At 37.5% G+C, this 24,473-nt stretch overlaps 1 protein-coding gene across 1 annotated transcript in view; it reads left to right on the forward strand.

Moving 5' to 3' along the window:
- Positions 1-591: 591 nt before the first annotated feature.
- Positions 592-24,473, forward strand: part of LOC131931384 (protein Smaug homolog 2) — a 29,226-nt gene continuing 5,344 nt past the window's right edge. Inside the window, exons 1-10 of the mRNA XM_059288187.1 lie at positions 592-713; positions 4,706-4,994; positions 11,891-12,658; positions 15,830-16,111; positions 21,338-21,447; positions 21,647-21,733; positions 22,141-22,363; positions 22,834-22,922; positions 23,288-23,397; positions 23,712-23,943. Of these exons, the coding sequence (XP_059144170.1) occupies positions 4,790-4,994; positions 11,891-12,658; positions 15,830-16,111; positions 21,338-21,447; positions 21,647-21,733; positions 22,141-22,363; positions 22,834-22,922; positions 23,288-23,397; positions 23,712-23,943 (2,106 nt within the window). The 5' untranslated portion in view covers positions 592-713; positions 4,706-4,789. The remainder of the gene's footprint in view (positions 714-4,705; positions 4,995-11,890; positions 12,659-15,829; positions 16,112-21,337; positions 21,448-21,646; positions 21,734-22,140; positions 22,364-22,833; positions 22,923-23,287; positions 23,398-23,711; positions 23,944-24,473) is intronic.

A 24,473-nucleotide genomic window follows, 5' to 3' on the forward strand; every position in this document is an offset into this window, starting at 1 on the left:
AATTTTACTCATGCTATTAAAACAGTTATCAAGAGTAGTTCATATTGAAAGTCTACTAGAAAATCTTATTTTAGTGCTTATTAATTTCCATACTAATTTCGGCTTTTTAATTCTATGGGGGTCGCGGGTCACTTACTTTTTATAAAAGGGGGTCGCCACTCGAAAAAGGTTGGGAACCACTGTGATAGATAGAAGAAATAACGCGCTTATTTCCTCTCTACCATAAGAGGATATAAGCACAGTGTTTATTTCCTCGAATGCCCATGAGAGGATTTAAGCGCCATTTGGGTGAGCAGTCTAGCGCTCTAACACTTGGCTACACTGAAATAAGCTTCCAGGTTATTAATGATTCTGCTCAGCACTTTGCTAGGTATTGATAACAAAGTTATTACTTTTTTTTTTGCAAAAGATAAAACATATAGATCTAGATCTACTTTTGAAATCTTTTATTGAAAAATATTATTGACGAACCCTTCCCCATCTTTTATACAAAATATGTTCAGTTGGTATTCCGTAGATTTTGGTCTGTGCGACACAGCTAAATTTTTCCGCGGGGTACCCGCCATGCCATGACGTCATTCATTAGCATAGTGAAAAAGCACAACATGTGGAGTCAAAATATCAAAATTGGATTTCTTGTTCTTGTTATTTAAGCTACGCAGTGTACGCATTCAGTTTGAGATTACTGCAGTATTGCTCTAGATTATAAACACGTAAGTTATTATCGTGATTTCATTGTATTGACTGAAAGTCTTGATATTATTACATGATCTCTAGACTAGATTAAATCTCTAGTTTTCTTCCAATCCCCTTGCCACTTTTTTTTTTATTATTCACCTCTCTCTGTCTACCAGACTACACACTTGGTAAGCCTATGCTACGACGAATAGCACAAAGACCAATACAAAACACTGAATACACATCCCGTTAATACTAAACTAGGCTGTTTAGATTTAGACTAGATCTATAATCTAGTATTGTAGATGTTACTTAGAGTATAATACTTAGCCAGATTAAGCTTATATTATTCAAAGTGAAGGTGGTGTGAAGGTTTGCGTAATTTAATTAAATTTAGGATTTTAGACCATAAGCTTTTTTTTTTTGCATAAAATTCTAAACTAAGTTTTAAAAAAAAAATTAGGCCTGAAGATCAGATTTCATCTAGATATCTAGATCTAGATCCAGACTAGATCTAGTCTCTAGATCTAGATCTCTAGATCTAGTCTCTAGTTCTAGCTATATCTAGATAGTTAATTAGTAGATATCTAGACTAGATCTAGAGTCTAGACTCTAGCTAGATCTAGATTAGATTTTAGATGGATCTAGATCTAGATTCTAGATCTAGTCTAGATCTAATCTAGAATCTAGATCTCTAGAGTCTAGATCTCTAGAGTCTAGAAATCTAGATTCTAGATGTAGACGAGTCTAGGCGTCTAGGGATTTCATAAAGATGTAGATCTAGAATCTAGATCTACATCTTTATGAAATCCCTAGGCCCTAGACTCGTCTACACTACTTATAGACTAGACTCCACTAGACTGTGTCTACAAGTCTAGATCTAGACTAGAAATCTAGATCTTGATTCTAGGAGCTCTAGAGTCCAGTTCTTAATTCTAGAACAAGCTAGTAGATCTAGTAGTAGTAGGGCTAGTGTACTAGTCTAGATCTAGACTACACAGATCTGGGAATAGATTCTAGATCTAGAAATCTAGACCCTAAACTTCTAAATAAATCTAAATCTAGGTTTATACTTTATACTAAATCTACTAGATCTAGAAACAGCAGATTCACAATTTTTTTTGGCAAGGACCTAGACTTTAGATCTAGATCTAGATTCATTCTGCACTAGGTCATTGTCATGGCAATGTCTTCTATGCTTTTCATGGATACCTCTGTGTCCTGTGTAGCTTGCCCACTCCACTCCAGTGCTTGTCTGAAGGCATATAAAATAGGCCTACATATATCTAGCTAGATATATCTAGATCTATACTCTAGACACTAGAAGTCTAGCCAGACTAAACGGTTGAGCTGCACCATCCAACCATGCTTTCCTTTCTTGTGTGGTTCACCTATGGGAGAAGGGGGGGGGGGGTGCTGATTTGTTTATTATTCAGATATTAGATCTATATCTATTGTGTGCAATACTGATTCCCAAGGTGTTGGTGGTATCTGCCTTTTTTCTCAATTTATAATTTATAGCCTACTGGATTACAAGTTTACTTTTTTGAATGTGGAATAGTTGTTAAGAAATTTTAATGTTCTTCTATTCATTTTTTTTAACTTTAAAGGAACCTGGGCTAATTTGGTAATTTGCCTTTGGGATTAGCTAATTTTGTGATTTGAAGTACTAAAATAATTTTATAAGACAAGGTTAAAACTTTCATGTGCTTCTTTCACCCAATTCTACTGAGTTAGCTCATTGATCAGGTCAGAATTGGTTTACTGTCATTTCTAATGAAACAAAATGCACACGATACATTTTTAACCATTTGGGGTTTTGAGAGACTAAATAAAATAAGCATTAAAAACAATCTTATTTGGTAAAACTTAAAACACTTTGTTATAAAAATAAAAAATAATCTTTCAGTTAATCACATTGATACTGTTATCATCAGTGACTCATTAGCCAAAAGTGGGGCCAGCAATGGCATACACAAATTGCACATAATTATAATATAAATTGTTTGGTTGTCAAAATAAATTTTAATTTCAATATTTCTTGTTATAAGTAGTGAGTAAGATACAATTTCAATCACAGTGCAGGTATAATTAGAGTGAATCTATTTCTTTGACCTCAGTATTTAAAAAGTGTTGTCATTTGCTAACTTTAGTATTTCTCACACAATATGGACTCTTGCAAGAAATGAGGTGTAATGTATTAGTGCTAAAGTACTAACAAATGTTAGTGGTTTACTACTAACACAACACAGCCACATGATTGGAAGCACCCTGCAGAGTTGGGAAATACCATGATTACATCAAGGATGCCACTCGATCAAGTCAAAGTGTGACTATTGTGTTAGCCTAAATCTAAATACTCAAGGAATACTCCCATTGAACATGCTTCTGAAAATTACTTTTTCTAGATTGTTTTTTAAATAACTTTTTGCCATAAAAAAAAATTCTTACCTCTCACTAAAGTTAACTAAAGGCAACCTTAAAAATAAAAAAAAACATGGCTAACTTTCTTTCTTTACAGCCACATTGTTTCAATTAACAACTCAGCAATAAATTGCACAGTGGAGACTGGCTTATTCAGTCCTAAATAAGAGATAAGTTAGTTACAGCCCCACTGTGAATGATAAGGCTTTCAGGCTGTAAATTTGAAACTAGCATTTATTTAAGCCTCTTTCAGTATAAGTAGGACTGTAAATGGCCACTCCAGGGTCTATACTGTATTTTTTGGTAAAATATTTAAGACCTAATGTTTTTAGTTTTGAGTACTAGAGTACAAAGTTTAATACTTTAATTAATTATAGTTAAAACATTTTGGATAGTTATAATTAAAAAACATTTTGGAACACTTTTTTGGTGAAATTCGGATAGTAGCTCAAAGTAAAGTATCTGTAGACCTATACTCTATACTTCCAGTTAGCTAGTAATTGAGTTTGATTCTTCTAGCCTTGGTTTGTTTTTATTACTTTTTGTTATTTGATTCTAATTTCTGGTATCATTGTGAGAGCTGGGATTATTTGTGATGAGACGGCTTTCAAGATTTATATGTAGCTTTTGCTCTTAGTTATACTGAGTTACACACAAATAAGTATTGAATGAATAGGTATATTATATACAATACACTATTTATTTAATAGTACTTTGCTCTATCTGTTTATGAAGCTATTTGTCAGTTTTTTAAACTTGTTATATATAAATATATAATAAATGTCAATTTATTGTAATACTTAGGTGCAGCTACTTTATCTTGACCAGACTTTTTGACCAGTATCATATTGTTCTAGAGTTTTAAAAAATCATGCTATTTTTCCCATTTTTGTTTGTTCCACTTCTGTTCTCCCATCATGACTTGGGTATAGGATGTAAAATACACATCAGTACACTCTGCCAGAACAGCTTTAAAGGCTATAGATAGAGAACTGAACTAGTTTTGGTCCATGGCCCCTTCATTTAAGTTAGGCAGTCAGGTGTGAAACCTCACTGAACTGCTATTCAACGGGGAAGAAGGGTGGAGACAGTTTTTCAAAACAAGCCTTAGATTGATCAACAAATGATATTAGGTTCAGCTGGAGGTTTTTTCTCAGCCCTTATTCAGAGCTCCTTGCATATTTTTGTAGTGACAGTCTAGCTTTTAAAAACATTTTATTAGAAAAATTGTTTTTGAAATCATTTTTAATAAGAATGAGGTTTTACATATTTTAGCTGTTTTTTTGGTTTATAATTGAAATAATGTAAATAGTATTTTGTAGTAAATAGTATTTTGTATTAGTATCCATACCTTGACCTTAATTCTTTTGAGAGTAGCTGTGATACTATTATTACTAACAGATAATACTTTATAATGGTGTTTTTGCCATGCCTGTTTTCTTAGAAAAATCTCTTACATTAGTTTATTTTTTAGCTGCAAGCAAAAAGATTATGTTATTATTAGGTCATTTATTTATCCATATCTTCTATACCATATTCTTTAAAATCCAGTTACTGCTAGAAATATAAGTAATTAATCGTTTAATTTTTTTTCCCCTAATAGATTTGATTGAGAGTGTAGAGTGTAGACCATGCCTTCAGTTTAGATCTGTTGGTACAAAGTCATTGACTGGATCGCTGTACTAACATGAAGGCCAACAACTTCAGGGAGCAGGTGTCCTTGATCACTACATGGTTCCTGGAGTGGAACGAGTGCGAACAGACTGTGGCGCTGTACTCACTGTTGAAGAAAAGTTCACCCATCCAGGCCAAGTTTTTGGACCAGGTGATACAGCAGTCACTGGCGGATTGCACGGAAGTTAAGCAGTTGGAGGCTAAAGCAAACGATGAAGGTAATCATGTTTTTTTAAACAAATTGTATAACTTCAGACCAGAGCCCTTCACTTACGACTTACAGTCCTGGAGAAAGTGCATACCAGACTTTTTTTTAAATAGATAATGCTGTTTGTTGTGTTTAATCATTTTTTTTGTCTCCTAGTTGACTAAGTAAGTAAAGTAGTGTTCCCTTTCAAACCTGACGGTCTACGGGGCAAGTGAAGTAGAGTTCACTTGTTTCTGTGACCTCTGCACATGAAAGGATAGTGTGGTCAGCACTGTACCCAGCCGCCTTTAATTACCCTAACGTGTTGCCTTTACTTACCCTAACGTGAAATGACTAAGAAAAGACTGTAACTTTTTTATTTGGTGTAGTATCGATAAAAGAAAGTAAAGTACCCTTTAGTATCTTGTGGTCCACTAGGCAGGCGAAGTAGAGTTTTTATTTTTAATGACCTCTGCATGTGAAAGGATAGTGTGGTCAGGTCAGCACTAAGCCCATCTGCCTATACTTTCCCTAATGTGAGTCAGGTCAGGCACCCATCAGAGCTGAGTGGGCTCAGGGATGTCAGAGACCCATGCCTGGGATCCAAACTTGAGACTTTCAGGTTAGCAGTCATCAAACACAGTACTATTATACTTGTACTCAAACCTCATACTATCCATTGTGTGCAAAACAACTTGTGTCAAAGAAAAGCAGATGTTCTACATATATCACTTAGATGCTTTCCACCTGGGAATTATTTTTTAATTACTTATTTTTCATTAATAAAATAAGAGCGGTAAAAAGGCAACCACACCCCAACAGGGAAAAGTTTTACACCACAAAATGTAATGATCTTGAAAACATTCAGCAACTTCCAGCTTGAAATTTTAAAGCTAAAAAAAAATGCTCTATACTTTTAAACAACCCTTCTTTTGACAAGGAAATTGTTCAGTTCTCTGGCTAACCAGTCATTTTTTGTTACTGCTGTGTGCTGCCAGAGAGAATAGTTTCACATTGTTCAAAGCTTTGAATGTCTTTATACTCTGCTTGAGGTTCCTCTTTAGTTTTCCCTCTTAACTTTGTATACATAAGGTATTACATTGCTTTCTAATAGGTGTCTATATTTTGGAAACTTTCTAATCAGTATAATCTTTTGTTCATGCTATTGTCTGTTATTAATAGCTGGTCTTTAATTAAATCTGTTGTAAAACTTTATATTCTTAAAGAGTTTATGTGGTGAGGGAAGATGAGATGTTTTTGTACATACATCACCATAATGTGTATATATGTGGGTTAGGGATTTGACTCCACTGATGCTGTGGGCCGTATATGTGAAATCAACACAAGTCTAATTCTATGTCTATGTGATATTCAAGTTTATTTACTATATACACAAGTTTCAATATCCCAACACTGCTGCCACCTACTGTCTTATACACATCGGCTATCCAACTGTCCATTGTAACTACTCCCTAACAATCTATTCAACTGTAACCTCCTAACTAATACATAATCTCTACTCGACTGGCTTCTAACACTTTGTCCTACATAATAAACTGACCAACTCTGATGTCTATCCCAACTGCTGCTTACTCTAAACAACTACGGCTTGGTCAGCTGACCATCACACATGACTGGTTAGTTAGTTCCACTGCAAGTCTCTTGGCTCTGCTTGACCAATGTCCAGCTGATTTACGCTATGCTACCTCTCCTCTTTGATCTATTTTTGAATCTTGCATAGCTTTGCTTCATCATGAGGTAAATCTTTACTTATATTAATATGGATGTTGCCATAGTTACCAACTCAGTCCTCATTTGAGATGCTGGTCAGCTATGTTTTGCTTGGTTAAAACATTGTGAAAGGCTTCTACAGTTACCACATTAGTTTTAATTACTCTGGTATTTTGTAAGAGACACATGATTTATTTACAACTTCACTGTTTGTAAAACTTGTATGTGAACAAAGCAAGAAGAGGTTTTAACTTAGAATTAACCCACACCATTTCAACATGAATGTTTGTCTTCATCCCTGTTTGTTGTAGGGAGTTTTGTTGGCTTTCTGTCGCTGAGATACAGACATGTGCTTTGTAGGTTTTCTTTCACACCTTAGTACACAGAATAGTGTTTTGTAGGCTTTCCCCGCTATCTTCATTATGTAAACAAGTGCTTTGTGGTAGTTTTCACTTAGTTACTCAAGAGTGTAGCTGTGGTTCAGAAACGACATCAGTTCGATGAGGGGGGGGGGATGTTTTAGATTTTTTGTATGGTGATAGAGGAGATTCAGAAAATCTAACCTACATACTTTTACATTTAAAAAAAAAACAGATTAGAAACTGTATTTTAGCCATATTAGTTCCCGATTTTAAAAGACTTTTTTGTGTACATTGTTTTAAATATTGATCAGTACACTAAGTGTTGACCGAGCTCAGAATATAATTTAGAAAGAAATCCTCGTATAAAAAAACCAACAAGAAATGCAATTTCGAGGGTGGGTGGGTGGTAGGATGAGGTGTGACGCTGGGTAGGAGGGGGAGGTAAAAAAAATGGTGTACAACAGAGCGACGACGTTTACGGGTGACTACTTTGTGAGCACAAGGTCTACTTAGATCATTCATTATTTTATTTTCCAACCGCGGGTGACACAGGATGATCCACATCCAGTCCACAGTCCAATTATTGTGAAGCTGAAGGACAGCACACCGTGACATACGCGCCTTGTTTATATACTACATCCCTCTTGTTACGTCGGGCTGTGTTGGGCGGTGTTTCTTTCCCTTTGAAATTTAAGTGTGTGTGTGTGGGGGGGGGGGGTACAGCGTAAAAGTAATGACGACCTTGTAGAGGGAGGTCCTCTAAATCGACACGTAGTACAAACGCCTCTTTTTTTTTTAAAACGACTCGTGAGGAGACATCTTAATGTTTTAATGCTGTCGTGGAGTGGTCTAACGTGGATATTCACGTGTTTTAGTATGGGGTCATCCATTTATGACGTCCACACATTTTTTGGATTGTAGACCCCCCCCCCCCCCGTCCACAAAAATCCACTTTTTTTCCTTATAAAAGTCCATATGCGTCCACAAAAGTCAGTTTTTTCGGACCCCCCCCCCCCCGCGTGTGGAATGTCATAAATGGATGACCCCTATTGTGGACTGGTCTAACCCGGGGTAGACACATCTTTGTTGTTTTAATATTGTGCTATGGATTGGTCTAACTTGGGTAGACACGTGTGGTGTTTTAATGTTGTGGACTAGTGTTTTAATATTGTGGACTGGTGTTATAATATTGTGGACTGGTGTTATAATATTGTGGACTGGTGTTATAATATTGTGGACTGGTGTTATAATATTGTGGACTGGTGTTATAATATTGTGGACACGTGTTTTAATATTGTGGACTGGTGTTATAATATTGTGGACTGGTGTTTTAATATTGTGGACTGGTGTTATAATATTGTGGACTGGTGTTTTAATATTGTGGACTGGTGTTTTAATATTGTGGACTGGTGTTATAATATTGTGGACTGGTGTTTTAATATTGTGGACTGGTGTTTTAATATTGTGGACTGGTCTAACCGGGGTAGACACATCTGTGTTGTTTTAATATTGTGCTGTGGACTGGTCGTCTAACTTGGGTAAACACATGTGCTTTGTAACCCTGTGTTGTGAACTGGTTTAGCCTGGGTGGAATGGGCCAACAGCTTGTAACCACGAAACCTCACAATTAGCTCTCGCCAGCTCTCATGTAGTGATGTAGACATCTCTCGTATCGCGTGTTGATTGATTTCTCTCCCCTTGCGGTGCTGAGAGTAATGCGCGACGTCACTTCTTTGTCTCGTTTATTTTATGTAAAAAAAAAAAAAAACCCAGGGAAATTCGATAGGATAAAAATACAGAAATAAAAACCCCGGAGTGAATGATTCGTCATATTAAAAAAAAATCAGATATGTAAACAAAACCATCCTTATGCCTGTGCTAACCGTTTATTCCCATAGGCCACTCACATTTCATCAACATTTTTGAGTTGAAGAATTATTTTTTTTTTTAAATCTGATTCATGCCATGACAACAAGATGGTGACATTGATTTGTTTATTGTAAAGATATGGCGTAGATAACGCTGGTCGTAACAACACCGTTCACCTTTCCTTCACTTGTGTGTTTGACTGGGAATCTCGAGGGGAGGGGGGGGGGGCAGATAGTCATGTATACAGCACACATGTTTACTGCGTTTTTTTTTATAGACGTCGATGAGACGACACGGAATTAAATCCCGAGTAGAGTCAGGGATTGGGTATGAGTCAAGGTCAGTGTTTGGCTTAGAACCTGGGCGGGTATCGGTAATAGTCCATTAGTTACTTGTTGAACATTTTATAAATAAATATTTTAAAATAGTTTATAGTAAGCCTTTTGTTGAACATTTTATAAATAAATATTTAAAAATAGTTTATAGTAAGCCTTTTGTATGCACTAAAAGAAAGAGAATAAAAAAGTGTTTTTCAATACATCTTATGGTAACGCATTAACAGCAGTGATGCTTTATGCATTTTCATTATTTTAGTGCATAAATATTAACTTTTTAATTTTTCTATTATTAGTTAGTAGTAAGAAAGTCGCATGTCTAAAATATGCGTACTACTGGATTTAATGCATTTAATTAAAAAATTAAACATCTTTATTATGTCATCATGGTGCATTGTTAAGTTATCATTTAAAGAACCACTCGAAACTTGCAAGAAACGAATTCAGTGCATTGCTTTTAATTTTTATAGTTATTATTTGTCTGTTGTTAAATATTTATTATATTAACAGTGGTTCTTAACCTGGGTTCGATCGATCTAGGGTTCCACGATCGGGGTTTTGTCAGTGCGGACGAAAGAACTACGGTGAATTGATTGATTGTGAATGCGCATATATGAGACTAGTGGTGTTTGGTACATCCATAAAAGTTAAGAACCACTGGTCTAGAATGTGTTTAGAATAATACAATGCTTTTAAAGTATGATGAACGATTATTCGCCCCCCCCCCCACACACACACACTAAAAAACAAACAAATAATCTGCGTTAAACATTTACTTTTTGTATGAAAAACAAGTTTGAAAAGTATTAATTTCTGTAGTAGCTTTGCAGCATTATATTATGTCGTAAGGTCACCTGGGGTTCATGACCCCTTTTTGAAACCTTCTTCGCCCTACCTTACCACAGATGTACTAATTTGTATAAATATAGGTGCGCCTACTTAGATTTTTTTAACTATACACTAAGCTCGGATTTTTTAAACCGCCTTAGCACTGCCGTATTAATGTATACATTCGTTTGCATGTAAATTGTGTTGTGTTTGTTGTAGCATGTTGGTGTATTGAAGTTGAATTCAACAGGTGAACTTTTTGGTATCGCCCATCCCCGCCCGTCCGTGTGCCGTGTGGAAGTTCTGAATGAATGGAAACCCCCCACCCCCTTACACCTATCTTTGCTTGTTCGACGTTTCAAGTTTGAAAAAAAAAATCGGTTCGGTAAAAGTGGGTGAAATTACGATCGCAAGATTCCATTAATGACGTACGAATCACGACAGACAGATGCAAAGTTGACTAAAAGCTTGTAAATTAAAAAAAAATGATGTTTATTGGTAACATTAGCTAAATGTGTTTTACAGCTATTGACGTCTGTGTGGAGCCGCTTAGGTCAGGTAATTTTTCCCGTAGAGCGTCACGGGGCTTTAAAACTTGCAAACAACCGAGGACCTAATGGCTTTATTACCAGGGCTACACTTCCGACTAGCTGCTGGCTGACTTGACGAATGCTTGGCTAACGCGGAGGTCATTCACATATGACGTCATTTTTTAAAACACCTACCCCCTGACTCTAATATCCGTCCTTGAAAGGTCAAGCCTTTCTGATGCTGATATATGTGTTTCTTTGTAGGTGTAAAGAATAAAAACTAAAATCTAGTCTGCTAATGTTGAAAATCTCTCGTAATAATTAATTTGCCTTTTTTCTGTTTAAAAAAATACACTGTTGATGATGTATTCATTTTTATTTGCATGCACAATTAAAAATAAATAAAAACAACGCTATTATAAAGCGTGGATTTAAAGCAGTTTCATAAAAAATTAGTCTGATCAATATTGCATTTATCTAGCTTTAGAATTGTAAAGGCTGCGTATTATCAGCTATTCTTTGTAAATTATTTCCTAAATTCAGGTTGACTTAAATAAATGTACACATTTGGAGTAACCGGTTTAGACAATGCGGAAGTTTTGATATAGTATAATCTTAAGTGTGTACGAGAGATAAAAGGATGGTCTGATTTTAAATAAAATTAATTTAATGAATTTAAAAGTGAGAATAGTTTTCTACATAATTGTTATTAGCGAGGCACTGCCGTGATTGTCGAGTTTAGACATATCTTACTAGTTCACTCTTCATTGTACCCGTTCTTTGAATAAGGCCTACATTGAAGGCTAAATTTAAAACAGTCTTGTTATATATGCTAATGTAAAAAAAAAGCAGTTATATAATATTTTTTCGACCTTAACTTGTATCTTAACGTGGTTTGTCATTGACAGCTTACGTGAGATGCTTATACAAGCTTGTAGAGAAAAAAAAGTTACATTTTGTTGGCCTTAAATTAACTTGTATCAAAACGTGATGTAATAATTTCCATCTTACGTGAAGACCTTGTACAAGCTTGTAGAAAAAGTTGTATTTTGTTAACCTTAACTTGTATCAGAACGTGATTTTTATCTTTTCCGGCTTACGTTAAGAAGCTTATACAAACTTGTAGAAAAAGTTATACTTTCTCAATCTTAACTTGTATCAGAACATGGTTTGATCTTTTCCAGCCTACGCGAGGAGCTTGTACAAGCTTGTAGAAATAGTTATATTTTGTTAACCCTAACTTGTATCAAAACGTGATTTGATCTTTTTCAGCCTACGTGAGGAGCCTGTACAACGGTGAGCGCGAGATCGTCATCCACCAGCTGCTTCAGCTGTTGCCGCTGCTGCAGGCGGGCAAGTACACGGTGAAGAAGGCGTACCTGCAGCTGATCCACGAGCTGCTCAGCCACACCATCAAGAACGGCGTGAACATCGAGGAGAGCCGGCAGCTGCTGTCCTACTCGCTCATCCACCCGGCCATCAACACGGAGGAGCGCTCCAACTTCCAGAACTGGCTCGGCTGCCTCGACGAGCGCTTCACCAACAGCGTCTCGCTCAGCAGCGGCAGCACGACCAGCTCGGGGAACTTCACCGGCAACCTGAACGTCGGGCACACCCAGAGCCACAGCCCGTCCCCGGGCTCCTCGTCACAGCATTCCATGGCCCACCTCTCCCCGGATCTATCCCTCTCGCAGGAGTACATCAACGTGCCGGCCAACGCCCCAGGCATGCAGCACCCGACACAGTCCCACGGGCACAGCTCCCCCTCCCCCATCATTGGGTCTGGCGGCCACGCCTCGTGGCACCAGGGACACTACGCCAATTTCGACGCCAGCGCCGCCATTAACCCCTCGACGCCCAACGGAGATACTTCCGGGTGCGCTCAGTACGTTTCGAACGGACACATGACAGTGCGGGTGACGAACAGCCATGCTGGTGCCTTTGGTCCGTCACACGGGCATATGCCTCTTCATGCCACGTCATCGGCTCCTCCAAATTTTAATTCAATGTTGCCATCTGGACCTAACACTCAAGTTCAAGGTAAGATGTCCTCCATGTATACACCTGATTTCATTTTTTTTACCTATAATGTTTACATTATACATTATAATACATTTAAATTTATCTTTTTTGGCATGAGGTGTGTTTATGTTGCACATGTTAGCAGATAATTATATAAATAAAAATAAACATGTTATTTTCAGATGTAAGTAATATTTTTCCTTTATTAGGCTGTAGTTGTTAGTATTTATTATGGATTGCCATCGATGGAAACAAAATGTAGCCTGGAAACAGAATGTAGCCGTTGCCCCTATCCGTTTTCTCTAGCCTTTCCCTGTAAACCATACCCCCCCCCCCCCCACCCGTCACTTGAACCCTTCACTCGCCGTCACTCGTTCAGTTCATCACTCCCTATCCGTGATTCTAAAGTCTAAATCCTTCACTCCTAAGTATTCACGATAGGCCTACTAAACCCGACACTCAAAACAGAGAATGGAGAATGTAGTCTGATCAATGCTGACTTTACATAGCTGTAGCTCTCAAAGAAGCGGTCACGTGGTGTGCTCTTTATAAAACATTAATTAAACAAACGTGACTTCACTTTTCTCGTATGTCTAAGTCTACCGGCTTAATACGGCGTTCTTCTTCTGTAAGTAAATACACAAAAGGCGAGAGTTAGTGCAAGGGACTGTGTGTGTGTACACATGTTTTCTGTTCAAATGTTCTTCTCGCCCTGTACTAACGTCTCTTGCCGTGTTAAACTTAAACACGGGCACGTGTATTGTCAACTAATTGGGGTGTCGACACAACGTTAGGGAAATGTGTTTTTTTCCATGTTGAGTTGGCTACCGTTGTAAGAAACTTGAGCTTTGCTCAAATATTCCGCATCTTCTATAGTAGGCTTAAATGCTAGCCGCTAAGATGGCTAGGTTGAATTGCATATGGGAGGAAATCCAACGATCGATTATTCTGACTATTCGTCCTTTATTCACCGTTCTTAATTGGATTTTTCTTTAAAAGTACCTTTTCAAACTTTACGGTCCATGGGACAGGTGAAGTAGAGATCACATGTTTCTGTGACCTGAGCATACGAAGGGATAGTGTGGTCAGTACTATGCCCAGCCGACTTTGCTTTCCCTAACGTGAATCAGGTTCCCATCAGAACTGGGTGGACTCAAGGACGCCCTACGGACTCGAGCCCAGGATCCGAACTCGAAACTTTCGGGTTACCAGTCGAGCGACTCAATTGTAATATTGGATGGGATTTTCTCCAGCACAATTGAATATTATGCTTCAACATGTTATGCGCCATTGACTCGTTGAATACGACTTTAGCTTGCTTTACTTTCTGGATTTGCGCCCACCAACCATCTTCAAGGCATCGTTTAAAAATTTTTTTTTGTAGTTTTCTCGTCTAGATGGGTAGTTGTCCACAGCTTGCGAGCCTGATCTGCTCGGGACGTTTGGAGTTCGCGAACGTACGCTTTTTCACCACCCGACGACACAAGTCCTTCTCTTTCTTCCACATTTCCATTGAAAGCGAAAGATTACTCAACATGTTGGACAAGGCCGTACCTTCACGGGACAGGACATATTACTCAGAATTAAAGAACTACCATTTAGCTTTGAGAAAGGTGCCAAGTCAAGACAATCGACATTTAATTTATGATTTATTTAGTTTTAGAGTACATACATTCATGAAATCTACAGTAAGGGTGGAGGGGAAGGGTGGCGGATTAATCTGCACACTTTCAAGTTTACTGTAAATGTGTTAACACAGTAGTGCTCGTGTTATTTTAAATAATAAAAAGCTCCACGAGTAATTAATCACTGGAGCATGGCGTTACCCTACCCATTTCATTTACCCCCCTCCCCACCTTAGGATACGTTAGGGATATGGTTAGGACTGGGGTTAGGGTTATATATAGATTTAGAGTTGGGGTTAAGGTCAGGGTTCTTCAGGGTATGAGGGGTAATGACTCTAAAGGGGTAATGGCCCTGAAATCACAGCATCTGTATATTTATAAACAACACAACGCTGAGGGAAACATAATAGGGTTATGTTTCCTTAAATGTGTCAATGTTGCTAATCGTAATGCTTTGTTGGAAAATATTTATTTAACCTTTACCTACAAAAAAAGGAAACTTTAATTAATTCTTTAAAAAACTTATTAGGCATCCAATTAAGTCAAATTTGACGTCAGATTGCATTGTCATCGTGTCGTGTATTGACCCTTGTGCTAAATTTGAAAAGAATCGTGGAGTTGGAAGTGGTCGAAATTTCGCTCGCCAGTTTCGATAGCTGACTAACGAAGCACGGCGGATAGACAGACAAAAGACAGGAAGCAAGTTATAAAAAGCTTGTAATAAATAATTAACTTTTTGTGTGGACTACCATAACTGCATAACACATATGAAACGTTAGATAATGAGATCGAAACTGATGTTAACAACGTGTCAGCAACTCCCGCAATAGTAAAGCCTTTGTTCTATAAGATTGCCCTGCTTGTCCACGCATCCCTGCCGTCAACTTTCCGCCAATCATTTCAACTTCTCACTGTGTGACCGACTAGCTGAAACACCCGCTCTTGTTTACTGAGCTCTGTGTAATATATTCTATTTATACTTCCCTGTTGAAGTCATTGGCGGTTATAACGTCTTCAGCTATTTAATACTTGGGAATACCCAGCGCTTATATGTGAATTTAAACCTATGAAAAAATAAAGGTTAATCGTCTTTCCCTTGCTTCCGTTTCAACTGTTTTGTACCCTATTCGTAGCACCCCACTGCATCTTCCCTATTTAAAGTCCTGCCTCTCTGAAAAGAAAAGGAACTTCGCCTACTTAATTTTCAGCACACAAGAATCCCCTTGTCCTTTGAAGTAAAAAAAGAAATGTAAGTAAAGTTCCCTTTCAAACCTGATGGTCTATGGGGCAAGTGAAGTAGAGTTCATCGGTTTCTGTGACCTCGGCATATGAAGAGATAGTGTAGTCAGCACTATGCCCAGCCGCCTTTACTTTTCCTAACGTGAGATAGGTAGTCATCAGAGCTGGGTGTACTCAGGAACAATCTACTGACTTGTCCCGGACCCAAACTCGAGACGTTCGGGTTTGCAGTCTAGCGCTCTACCGCTAGGCCACGCCGTCCCATCTGCCCTTTGAACTTGACTACCAAATCTTTATTTAACACATATTATTTGTTTATTTCCAGCCAACAACAAGAATTCCCATGCTCCCTTAACACGAACCCACTCTATAACCCCACCAGTGCGACTCCAGACCTCCGACAAAACCGTATCGGACTGGCTCAAAACCAACCACCACCACCACTCACACCCCATCCTCCCTCCCCGACCACAACAGTACGCTGACCACGGCCCGCTGTCCCCGCAGAGTTCCGTGTCGTCCAGCAGCGGGGGGAGCGAGTCCCACCACGACGATGGACCCCAGCCTAGCCGGGACAGTTTCCTTGAGGAAGGGAGCGGCATGAGGGGTGAGTCATGTTTTTTTTTTTACCTGATGCTTAATGAGCTGTTTACGGCGATAACTGTTACCCTTTAAATTTGTGGCAGGGTTGAATTATGTTGGTTACTTGTAAAACAAGACAGCGCACTGATTGTATGGATGACTGTGAACTTCCTATTTTCTAGTAGCATGCTCAGATACTAAAAATTTAAACCATGGTTGTGTATTTTAGCCTGAATGGGAAAATAAAAAGGTGAATGACTTCTGTAGAGGAAGTTGAGGACTTGCTGATGCCACTGAACGTATGCATGAATGTGAACTTTCGTATTTATCTAGTGACAAACTTAAAAATTTAAACCATGGTTGTGTATTTTAGCCTGAATAAAAAAACTAATGACTCGCCTGATGCTAACAAACGATGCTAAGAGAAAAAGGTGAATGACATCAGTAGCGGGAGGTTGAAAACTTTATTTACATAACAGAAAAAAGCTACTTTGAATGAAAATGTATGAATTCATAGTCAACACAAACATTGCGTTGTTTTAGCTGCCCCACATTATGCCAACCTCAAAGCCAGAAATTTCTGAACCATTGCATGCTTATTGAATAAATCATGGAAGTTTAATAACTTTAAAAAATGCAGCGTTACTATGATGTAAACGAAGAAGTTGTATGTAAATCTAATACAATATTTCTTAGCAAACCGACCATTATAAATCTTTTGAAAAATCACAACTTTGATCAATGGGGTTTCCAGTTACAGGAAGTAATTCAAAACTCAGTGTGTCATCTATATGACCTTAGTAAGGTTGAGTAGCGTATTTTCTACATAGTGTGTCCTCTACATATTTGGGTAGTGTTTCCTACATGGTTGGGTTGCGTGTCATACATGGTCGGGTAGTGTGTCCTCTTTACATTTGGTAACGTGTCCTCTATATATTTGGGTAGTGTGTCCTCTTCATATTTGAGTCGTGTGTCCTCTACTCGGTTGTGTAGTGTGTCCTCTACTCGGTTGTGTAGTGTATTTTCTACATGGTTAGGCGGTGCGTCTCTTACTTATGTTGTGTGTCCAGTTTGAGGAAGTAATCCAAAAGTCAGTGTCGTCCCCCCACATACCTGCTGGTGTAGGAGTTTAAATTAGCCGTAGACAGAGGAGCCAGTCGTTCATCACGTCAGCTGAATGCGGGCATCTGGTTTTAGACGCAGTTCTCGGTCAACATCCACGATTAGCCGGTTAGCCGTCGATTTATTGCTCACTGTAAATCTGATCCTGCACTATTTTTGGTGTTATGTGCTGTTTGCCCGACCCCCGTCGTAACTGGCACTTTGGCAAACCTTTTGTACTGTAACTAGATGAGAGTGGTTGGATCCGGGATGCATTGCTTTGTCTTGCTATTGTTTTTTTTATAAGGTAGAATTCTTAATGATGTGACGTGTAGGGGTGTTGATGGAATCTAGTAGGCCTACATGCCTTCAGTTTTCTAAATCGCCCAAACCCTTTATCCCAGGCCTAAGAGACGGGGTAACCGGGCTGTAGTGCGACCGACTGGTATTCCAAAAGAGTTCAGATCCCGTCTATTTGGACGTTCCCGAGTCCACTCAGTTTAGATAGGTACCTGACTAACGTTAGGGAAAATAAAGGCCGTTAGACATGGTGCTAACTACACGATATAGTCACAGTAACGTATGGACTCATCTTCCCTATTGATCGGCAGTTCCAAAAGGATAGCTCTCCCCGATGTATCGGCTTAGCATGCATGTTCAATGTCATAGTTAGGGAGGGGGCAAAACATGCACCTCTACACTCACCAGACTAGCACTTTCTAGTGCCACACACAAAAATAAACCTTGTATTATTACTCTATCTTACATGTCTGATTATAACTATCTGGACTAGATGTTTTATGATGACATTGGCCGAGTTTGCTACACTTTTGTAAGGAGCCATTGCGCTTGTTACCTTTCTATTTAAGGATTAGAGTCTTATCAGCGGTAGCGGGTAGTAGATATGGTTTTAACAAAGGGAGTTTGTTGTTTGTTGCAAATCGGCAACATCTTCAATACTCTTTTTTACAAGAGTAACAGTCTCGACAGTGGATTGCTGTTAAAGTTAACTTTTTATCGTGAGCCTTGTTAAGAAGATAAACCAGTTAACTTTTTATCGTGAGCCTTGTTAAGAAGATAAACCAGTCAACTTTTTATCGTGAACCTTATTAAGATAAACCAGTCAACTTTTTTCGTGTCAACTTTTTTCGTGTCAACTTTTTATCGTGTCAACTTTTTATCGTGAACCTTGTTAACAAGATAAACCAGTCAACTTTTTATCGTGAACCTTGTTAAGAAGATAAATCAGTCAACTTTTTATCGTGAACTTTGTTAAGAAAATAAACCAGTCAACTTTTTATCGTGTCAACTTTTTCTCGTGAGCCTTGTTAAGAAGATAAACCAGTCAACTTTTCATCGTGAACCTGGTTAAGTAAAATAAACCAGTTAACTCAAGCCTCGGTGTGTCGGGGGATAATACAGTGCACGTCCTCATTGCATCCGACAGATTTATGTTTCGTCTCCATATGCCAAGTTCACTCCTTCGGTGTGTAATGTTTCCAGGTGCTGGGTCCAGTCTTCTCTCAAGTAGAAGTAAACGCTGTTTGTTTTTTCCCCTATAGCTGGGTGTGTATGTAAACAGGCTGTGGGATAAATAGTGGGAGTGTCCCCTGGAGGTCTACACGCTCCGTGTTTTTGATACGCTGACTGACATCCAGTTGAATTACCATTGGATTACACGGTCGCTTGTGTTTTGAAGCGAATGGAAAGGAAATGTTCAGCCACGGTTTTAGAAGGAAAAAAATGTGAAGGTCTTCCACGCCTCTCCTCCACACCCCCCTACCCCAATAGACACGCTGACGTCATACGCCGTCTATTCCTTCATGCAGAGTGTAAATATTTCATTTGGTTTATTTGGCTTCTTTTCTTTACCGTAGCCAGTCCAAAATTTTAAGTTCAGTCAAACATACCTGACTACTGTTTTCCCTAACTTCTTTTTTTGTGTGTGTGGCGTCCTTCGCATTTATAATCCTGATAGAAGTAAATAAAAACTACATTTCGTTTAGCCGTACCATCACGCCATCGTCGCCCGCACGGCCGACTTATAGTCCTTAAATAATATAAATAGTGGTGACGCGATAGGATTCTGGTTGTGCGGTTAACGGAAGCGTCTCTAAGTAGTACTCACTTAGAGACATTGATTTTTCTCTTAGCGTCGTTTGTTAGCATTAAGGCGCGTCATTAGTTTAAACACGGAGATCACGTAGTTGACGGTAATTGTCGTAATGAAAACAAATGAAGTATCTAAATGACCGCAGTTTTCATTTTAAGAAATCATGTTTTCAAAACGTGACCCATTCATTTCAAAAGGTGTAATTATTGCCATAGCTACGACAGTTTAAAAAATGCTTTTTCTTCGGGTTTAAAAAAAAAAATATCAGAGGTATTAGCTGACCGTATTGTTTTACTAGCATGACTAATTTCAAAAGTTCTAAATGAGTAGTATTCGTCCCACTGTTTTCGTTGAGCTTATGTTATGCATTTAAAAAAAAAAACGGGATGCCCAAGCACTATCGATGGATTGGGTTAATGGACGTCGCTGTGTGCTGTCAATCTGATTTGTTTCGTTTCTAAAACGAGCCAGAAATGTTTGCAGTCGTGACTCCTTTTTGTTTTCAATTTGATTAAATCTCAAAATAACATCGTGCCTGGGATTTATACAACGGGAAAAACATTTTTAAAAAAAATTCTGTCCAGCTGAAGTTATCTCAGAAGTTAACGTGATCTTTAAGCTTTAGTTTTTTTTTTATTTTCTCCCAGGGATGAAAACAAGCAAATAAACATTTGTTGATTCTCCAATCCACGTTTTTTTTTTAAACCAGTATTTGTAAGAATAAGGAAGAAAATAAAAAATAAGCATTGAACCAGATCAGGGGGAGGTTTTTGTACATGTTGGAACATACCTGGGTTTGCAATATCTAGGGTGTTGTTACTTGTGAATTTATTTCTAATGCAGTAATAGAATCTAATATAATTTTATTGCGCTTTTATGTCTGGTATTGATATGGCTGTGGTGGTGTTTTAACATGAGAGTAGTGTGTAGAATCCACCAGAGACCAGCTTATTCTATTAAAATATAACACCATCCCACACTCATATATTTACAAATGTTTATCTCCCTCCCAGTGCTACAGATGTTCTAATTCCCATTTCTCCCCCCCCCCCCCCCCTCTTCCCCACAACTGTTCTATTTTCAACTTTGATTGTAGGCTATTTATAGAAAGCATAACCATTTCCATGTCTCTTTTTTACTATTCAGTCTTGCTGGGGAAAAGCTAGGCCAGTCATTATTAATGTAGACAAAACAAAATCATCCAATAGTTAGTTACTGTATGTTTTTTTTTATTATAAAAAAAAATCCCCTTCCCCTGTGTGGTAAGAAAACATGACAATTAATCATTCTGTGTGTTATATCAATATTATGTTTAAATTATGCTTTGGGCAGGGACTTGACACTCTCTAGCTGAAAAGGTTAATTGTTAGGGAGTCAATGATTTACCCCATAAGTATTGCTTCACCTTTAACTGGTACAAGACTGAACTTGCAGTCTGTTGATAAATTAGTTTGTGCATTTACTTTGGTAGAGTTTTTTTTTTATTGTCATAAGGGTTCATCCATAAATGATGTCATGCCATTAGGTGGGGGGAGGGGGCAGAATGAACTTTAGTGATGTGTGTGTGGAGGATTAGACTGAGAACAATTACATTTAAAAAAAAACATCAGCAACTAAATTTCAGCTGTTCTCTCACATTTTTAAATGATACAAATAAATATACTTGGTAAATTTAATTTGTTAGAAAGATATCTGTCTTAAAAAACAAAAATTGCAATTTTAAGGGGGAAGGGGTGTGGGGGAGAGACATGTTAGGCTGAAGTGTGACATTTAAATTAAATAGAAACAGAGGGGTATTAAATGCATGTAGTAGAGGAAAAGAGTTATAATTTTGAAGCTTTTAAAGGTTGGAATCCTTCACAATACACATTGTTTCCTAAACATTCTCTGTGCAGTTTTTTTTTGAGTAACAAAGTAAATTTATATATAGTTTGCTATTTTTATTTAAAATGTTATTTATAAATGTTATGCTTTATTTATCCATAGATTGAACCCATGTCACTATCTAACTAAAATTGAAATGACTTTTATTTTCAGAGGTCCCAGTTTGGTTGAAAACCCTTCGCCTACACAAGTATGCTTATTTATTCAGACAGATGACCTATGAGGAAATGCTTGGTGTCACTGAAGATTGGTTAGAACAACAGGTAACTAAAAACCAATCCATTTTTTTGTTTTGATTTAACTTCATTTTCATTGTATAAAAAGTAGTTTTAAATAATTAAATTTTAGATTAAATTATTATACAAGTTAACCTTTAAGGTTTAGCCCCTGTAGTTTCAAAGATTGGTTTATGAAATAATAAGGGGTGGGCTGCTCAAGCTATAGTTTGTTTTTATTTTTCAGCATGTAACTAAAGGTGCTCGGCACAAAATTTATATCAGTATTGAGAAGCTCAGAGAAAGACAAGATGTCCTCCGCAAGTTAGAGAAGGTAAGGTTAGACAGCAGAAACTTGCTTCTTCTTCTTCTTCGCCTTTTTCAACTCCCTTTGCATTACAACGTCCTTTTATGCTTTCTTAGTTCTTGCTGTTTTTTCCATTTCTTTCTTACTTTCTGACTCTTGAGTCTTTCATTAATTGTGTTTTTTTTTTTAAATTTATCTATGCCAGGTATTTTTTGGGTCTTTCTATTTTTCCTGACCCTAGTGGACTATATTTTGTCTGGTAAAAAAATTTTGCCAGTTTTCTCAACTTATGGCCTATCCATCTCCCCAGGACAATCCTGTCTTTTCCCTCACTGCTGTATATTTGCTGCGATTGTATAAAGATTTTATAATTTTGTTTTGTATTCTGTTATTTACATCATTTATTTACTCACCAAAAAAAAAATTGTTTCCAGAGTGTAGTGGACGAAGGAGGAAATATAAAAACTGCTTTGGGTGAGATGAAAGCCATGCTGAACACACCAATCAAAGCGTTCAACTCCAGCCACAACTTGCTGGCCTCCGCCATGAACAACCCTGCCTACAGGACCACTCTTTCCTCATCCCCACAATCTCCCTCGGGGGATGATGTTGTAGAGGGGGACCTCCCTGCTCAGTTTTGTAGACTCATGAGTAAAGGTGGGTAGGATTTTATTTTAATTTTTTTTTTCAGGGACAAAGATAAATTTAAGAATTATTACTTAAGAAAAATGTTTTAGAAGGTAGTAAGAATGGCATTTATGAGACGGAGTGGTCTAGCGGTAGAGAGCTGGACTGCTAACCAGTAAGTCTTGAGTTCAAATCCGGGTTCAAGTCAGTAGACCGTCCATGAGTCCACCCAACTCTGATGGGTACCTAACTCACCTTAGGGAAAGTAAAGGCGGCTGGGCATAGTGCTGACCACACTATCTCTTCTATATATGCCGAGGTCACAGAAACAAGTGAACTCTACTTCATTTGCCCCATAGACCATCAGGTTTGAAAGGGAAACTTTACTGTTAAGATTGGCAATTATCCAACTGTGTGTACTAGATTTAAAAAAAACTAATGCTTGGGGATGCTTGATTTTTAAAAAGAAATCTGAATTTTTGCCACTTTGTTTTCCCCAGTATGCACACAACTGCTGGTAGCCTCCCGTCCTGATGATGAATGTTTCCAAATATACCTTCAGCTTATTGATAAGTGCCTAAACCATGAAGTAAGTTGGCGTAACCTGTTTCACTCACCTGCTGTGTGTTGCATTTTATTTTAGTAGCTGTTCTTTGAAACCCTAGAACATACATTTATAAAGTAATCTATCTGTATCTAAGGGGAATAACTCGTTAATTTTTTCAAACATACAATATCGATTTCCTTATGTCTGTGTGATCCATATCATGAAAAGACATTTAAGAAAAATTACATTTCTCACACTTGATTCAGGAGAATGTTACTTATATTGTTAAAATTTTGAAATTAATCTGAATATTTTTGGTAGTATATTAATATTTAATCACTTATTATATGGACTGGTATTGCTTACTAACATTATTTAAATAAGATTTTATTTGACAAAATTCTCAGGCATTCTCAAACCGTCAAAAGAAGTTATTGCAGTCATGGAAACAGTCTGCCCAGAAAATTTGGCAGCCTCCCCCTCAGAAATATGGAGACAGATTTCGTAACAAACCCCCGTAAGCCATCTTTAAGACTATCGTATTATCATCGCTTTTTTCAACTCAATAAACACAACTTTAAAAAAAAAATTGGAATAAAAAATTACATTACTTTGTGTATAGATTTCCTTTGCAATAGTTTTATCTGTTTAAGTATTGTACTTTTTGTTGACATTTTTGTTATTGTTCATTGTAATTTAAATATATCATAAAAAAACTATCAGCAGAAATTATAAGATCCTAATGCAAGAAGCTGTATAATGTTTTTATCAAACAGGTTCATCATTCTTTATAATCTGGTTAAAATAACATGTTTTCTTTCTGTGTGTTAGATATGTCAACACATTCCCTATCGGTTCTGGTTCTTCACTGGGTGGACGTATCATGCCCCGCACTAACCGCATACCTGTGCCCCCTTACAGTCAGCCTCAGCAGTGGAGCTTTGGGACCAAAAGGTCCATTGTGGGTGGGGGCTGCGGAGGGGGGAGTAACGGTGGGCACATGCCAGTCATGAGAAACAGTTCACTCAACACTTCCTACCTGAACAAGCCAGGTCTCCTTGAGGTACTTTATTCATCTATTTCAATTACTGTGAATATTCTTTATTATTAAAACTTCTGTTCCATAATGAGCTCTATGGAAAGAAATTTTATTATTTCAATTACTGTGAATATTTTTTAAAATTAAAACTTCTGTTCCATAATGTGCTCTATGGAAAGAAATTTCATTATTTCAATTACTGTGAATATTCTTTTTATTAAATCTTCTGTTCCATAATGTGCTATATGGAAAGAAATTTCATTATTTCAATTACTGTGAATATTCTTTTTATTAAATCTTCTGTCCCACAATATTGTACGGAAAGAAATTTCATTAATTTAAAAAAAAAAACTTCTAAAATCAGTCTTAAAAATATAAGAAAGCTATTGTTTTACTAAGAATATATTTTACAATTAAAATAATTGTTTTTAGTTTTAATATGAAAACTTTTGTGTGACCTCAGCCTGAATGAGGTATCTATGTGCCAGCTCAGAGATGTCATGGCAGATTAAGCCAAAGAGCTGAACCCATTGTGTTTTAAATGTTCACTCTTA

The sequence above is a fragment of the Physella acuta genome, unplaced genomic scaffold (genome assembly GCF_028476545.2).
Source record: "Physella acuta isolate Inbredline_101_S28 unplaced genomic scaffold, ASM2847654v3 ptg001956l, whole genome shotgun sequence".
In the NCBI taxonomy this organism is placed as follows: domain Eukaryota; kingdom Metazoa; phylum Mollusca; class Gastropoda; family Physidae; genus Physella; species Physella acuta.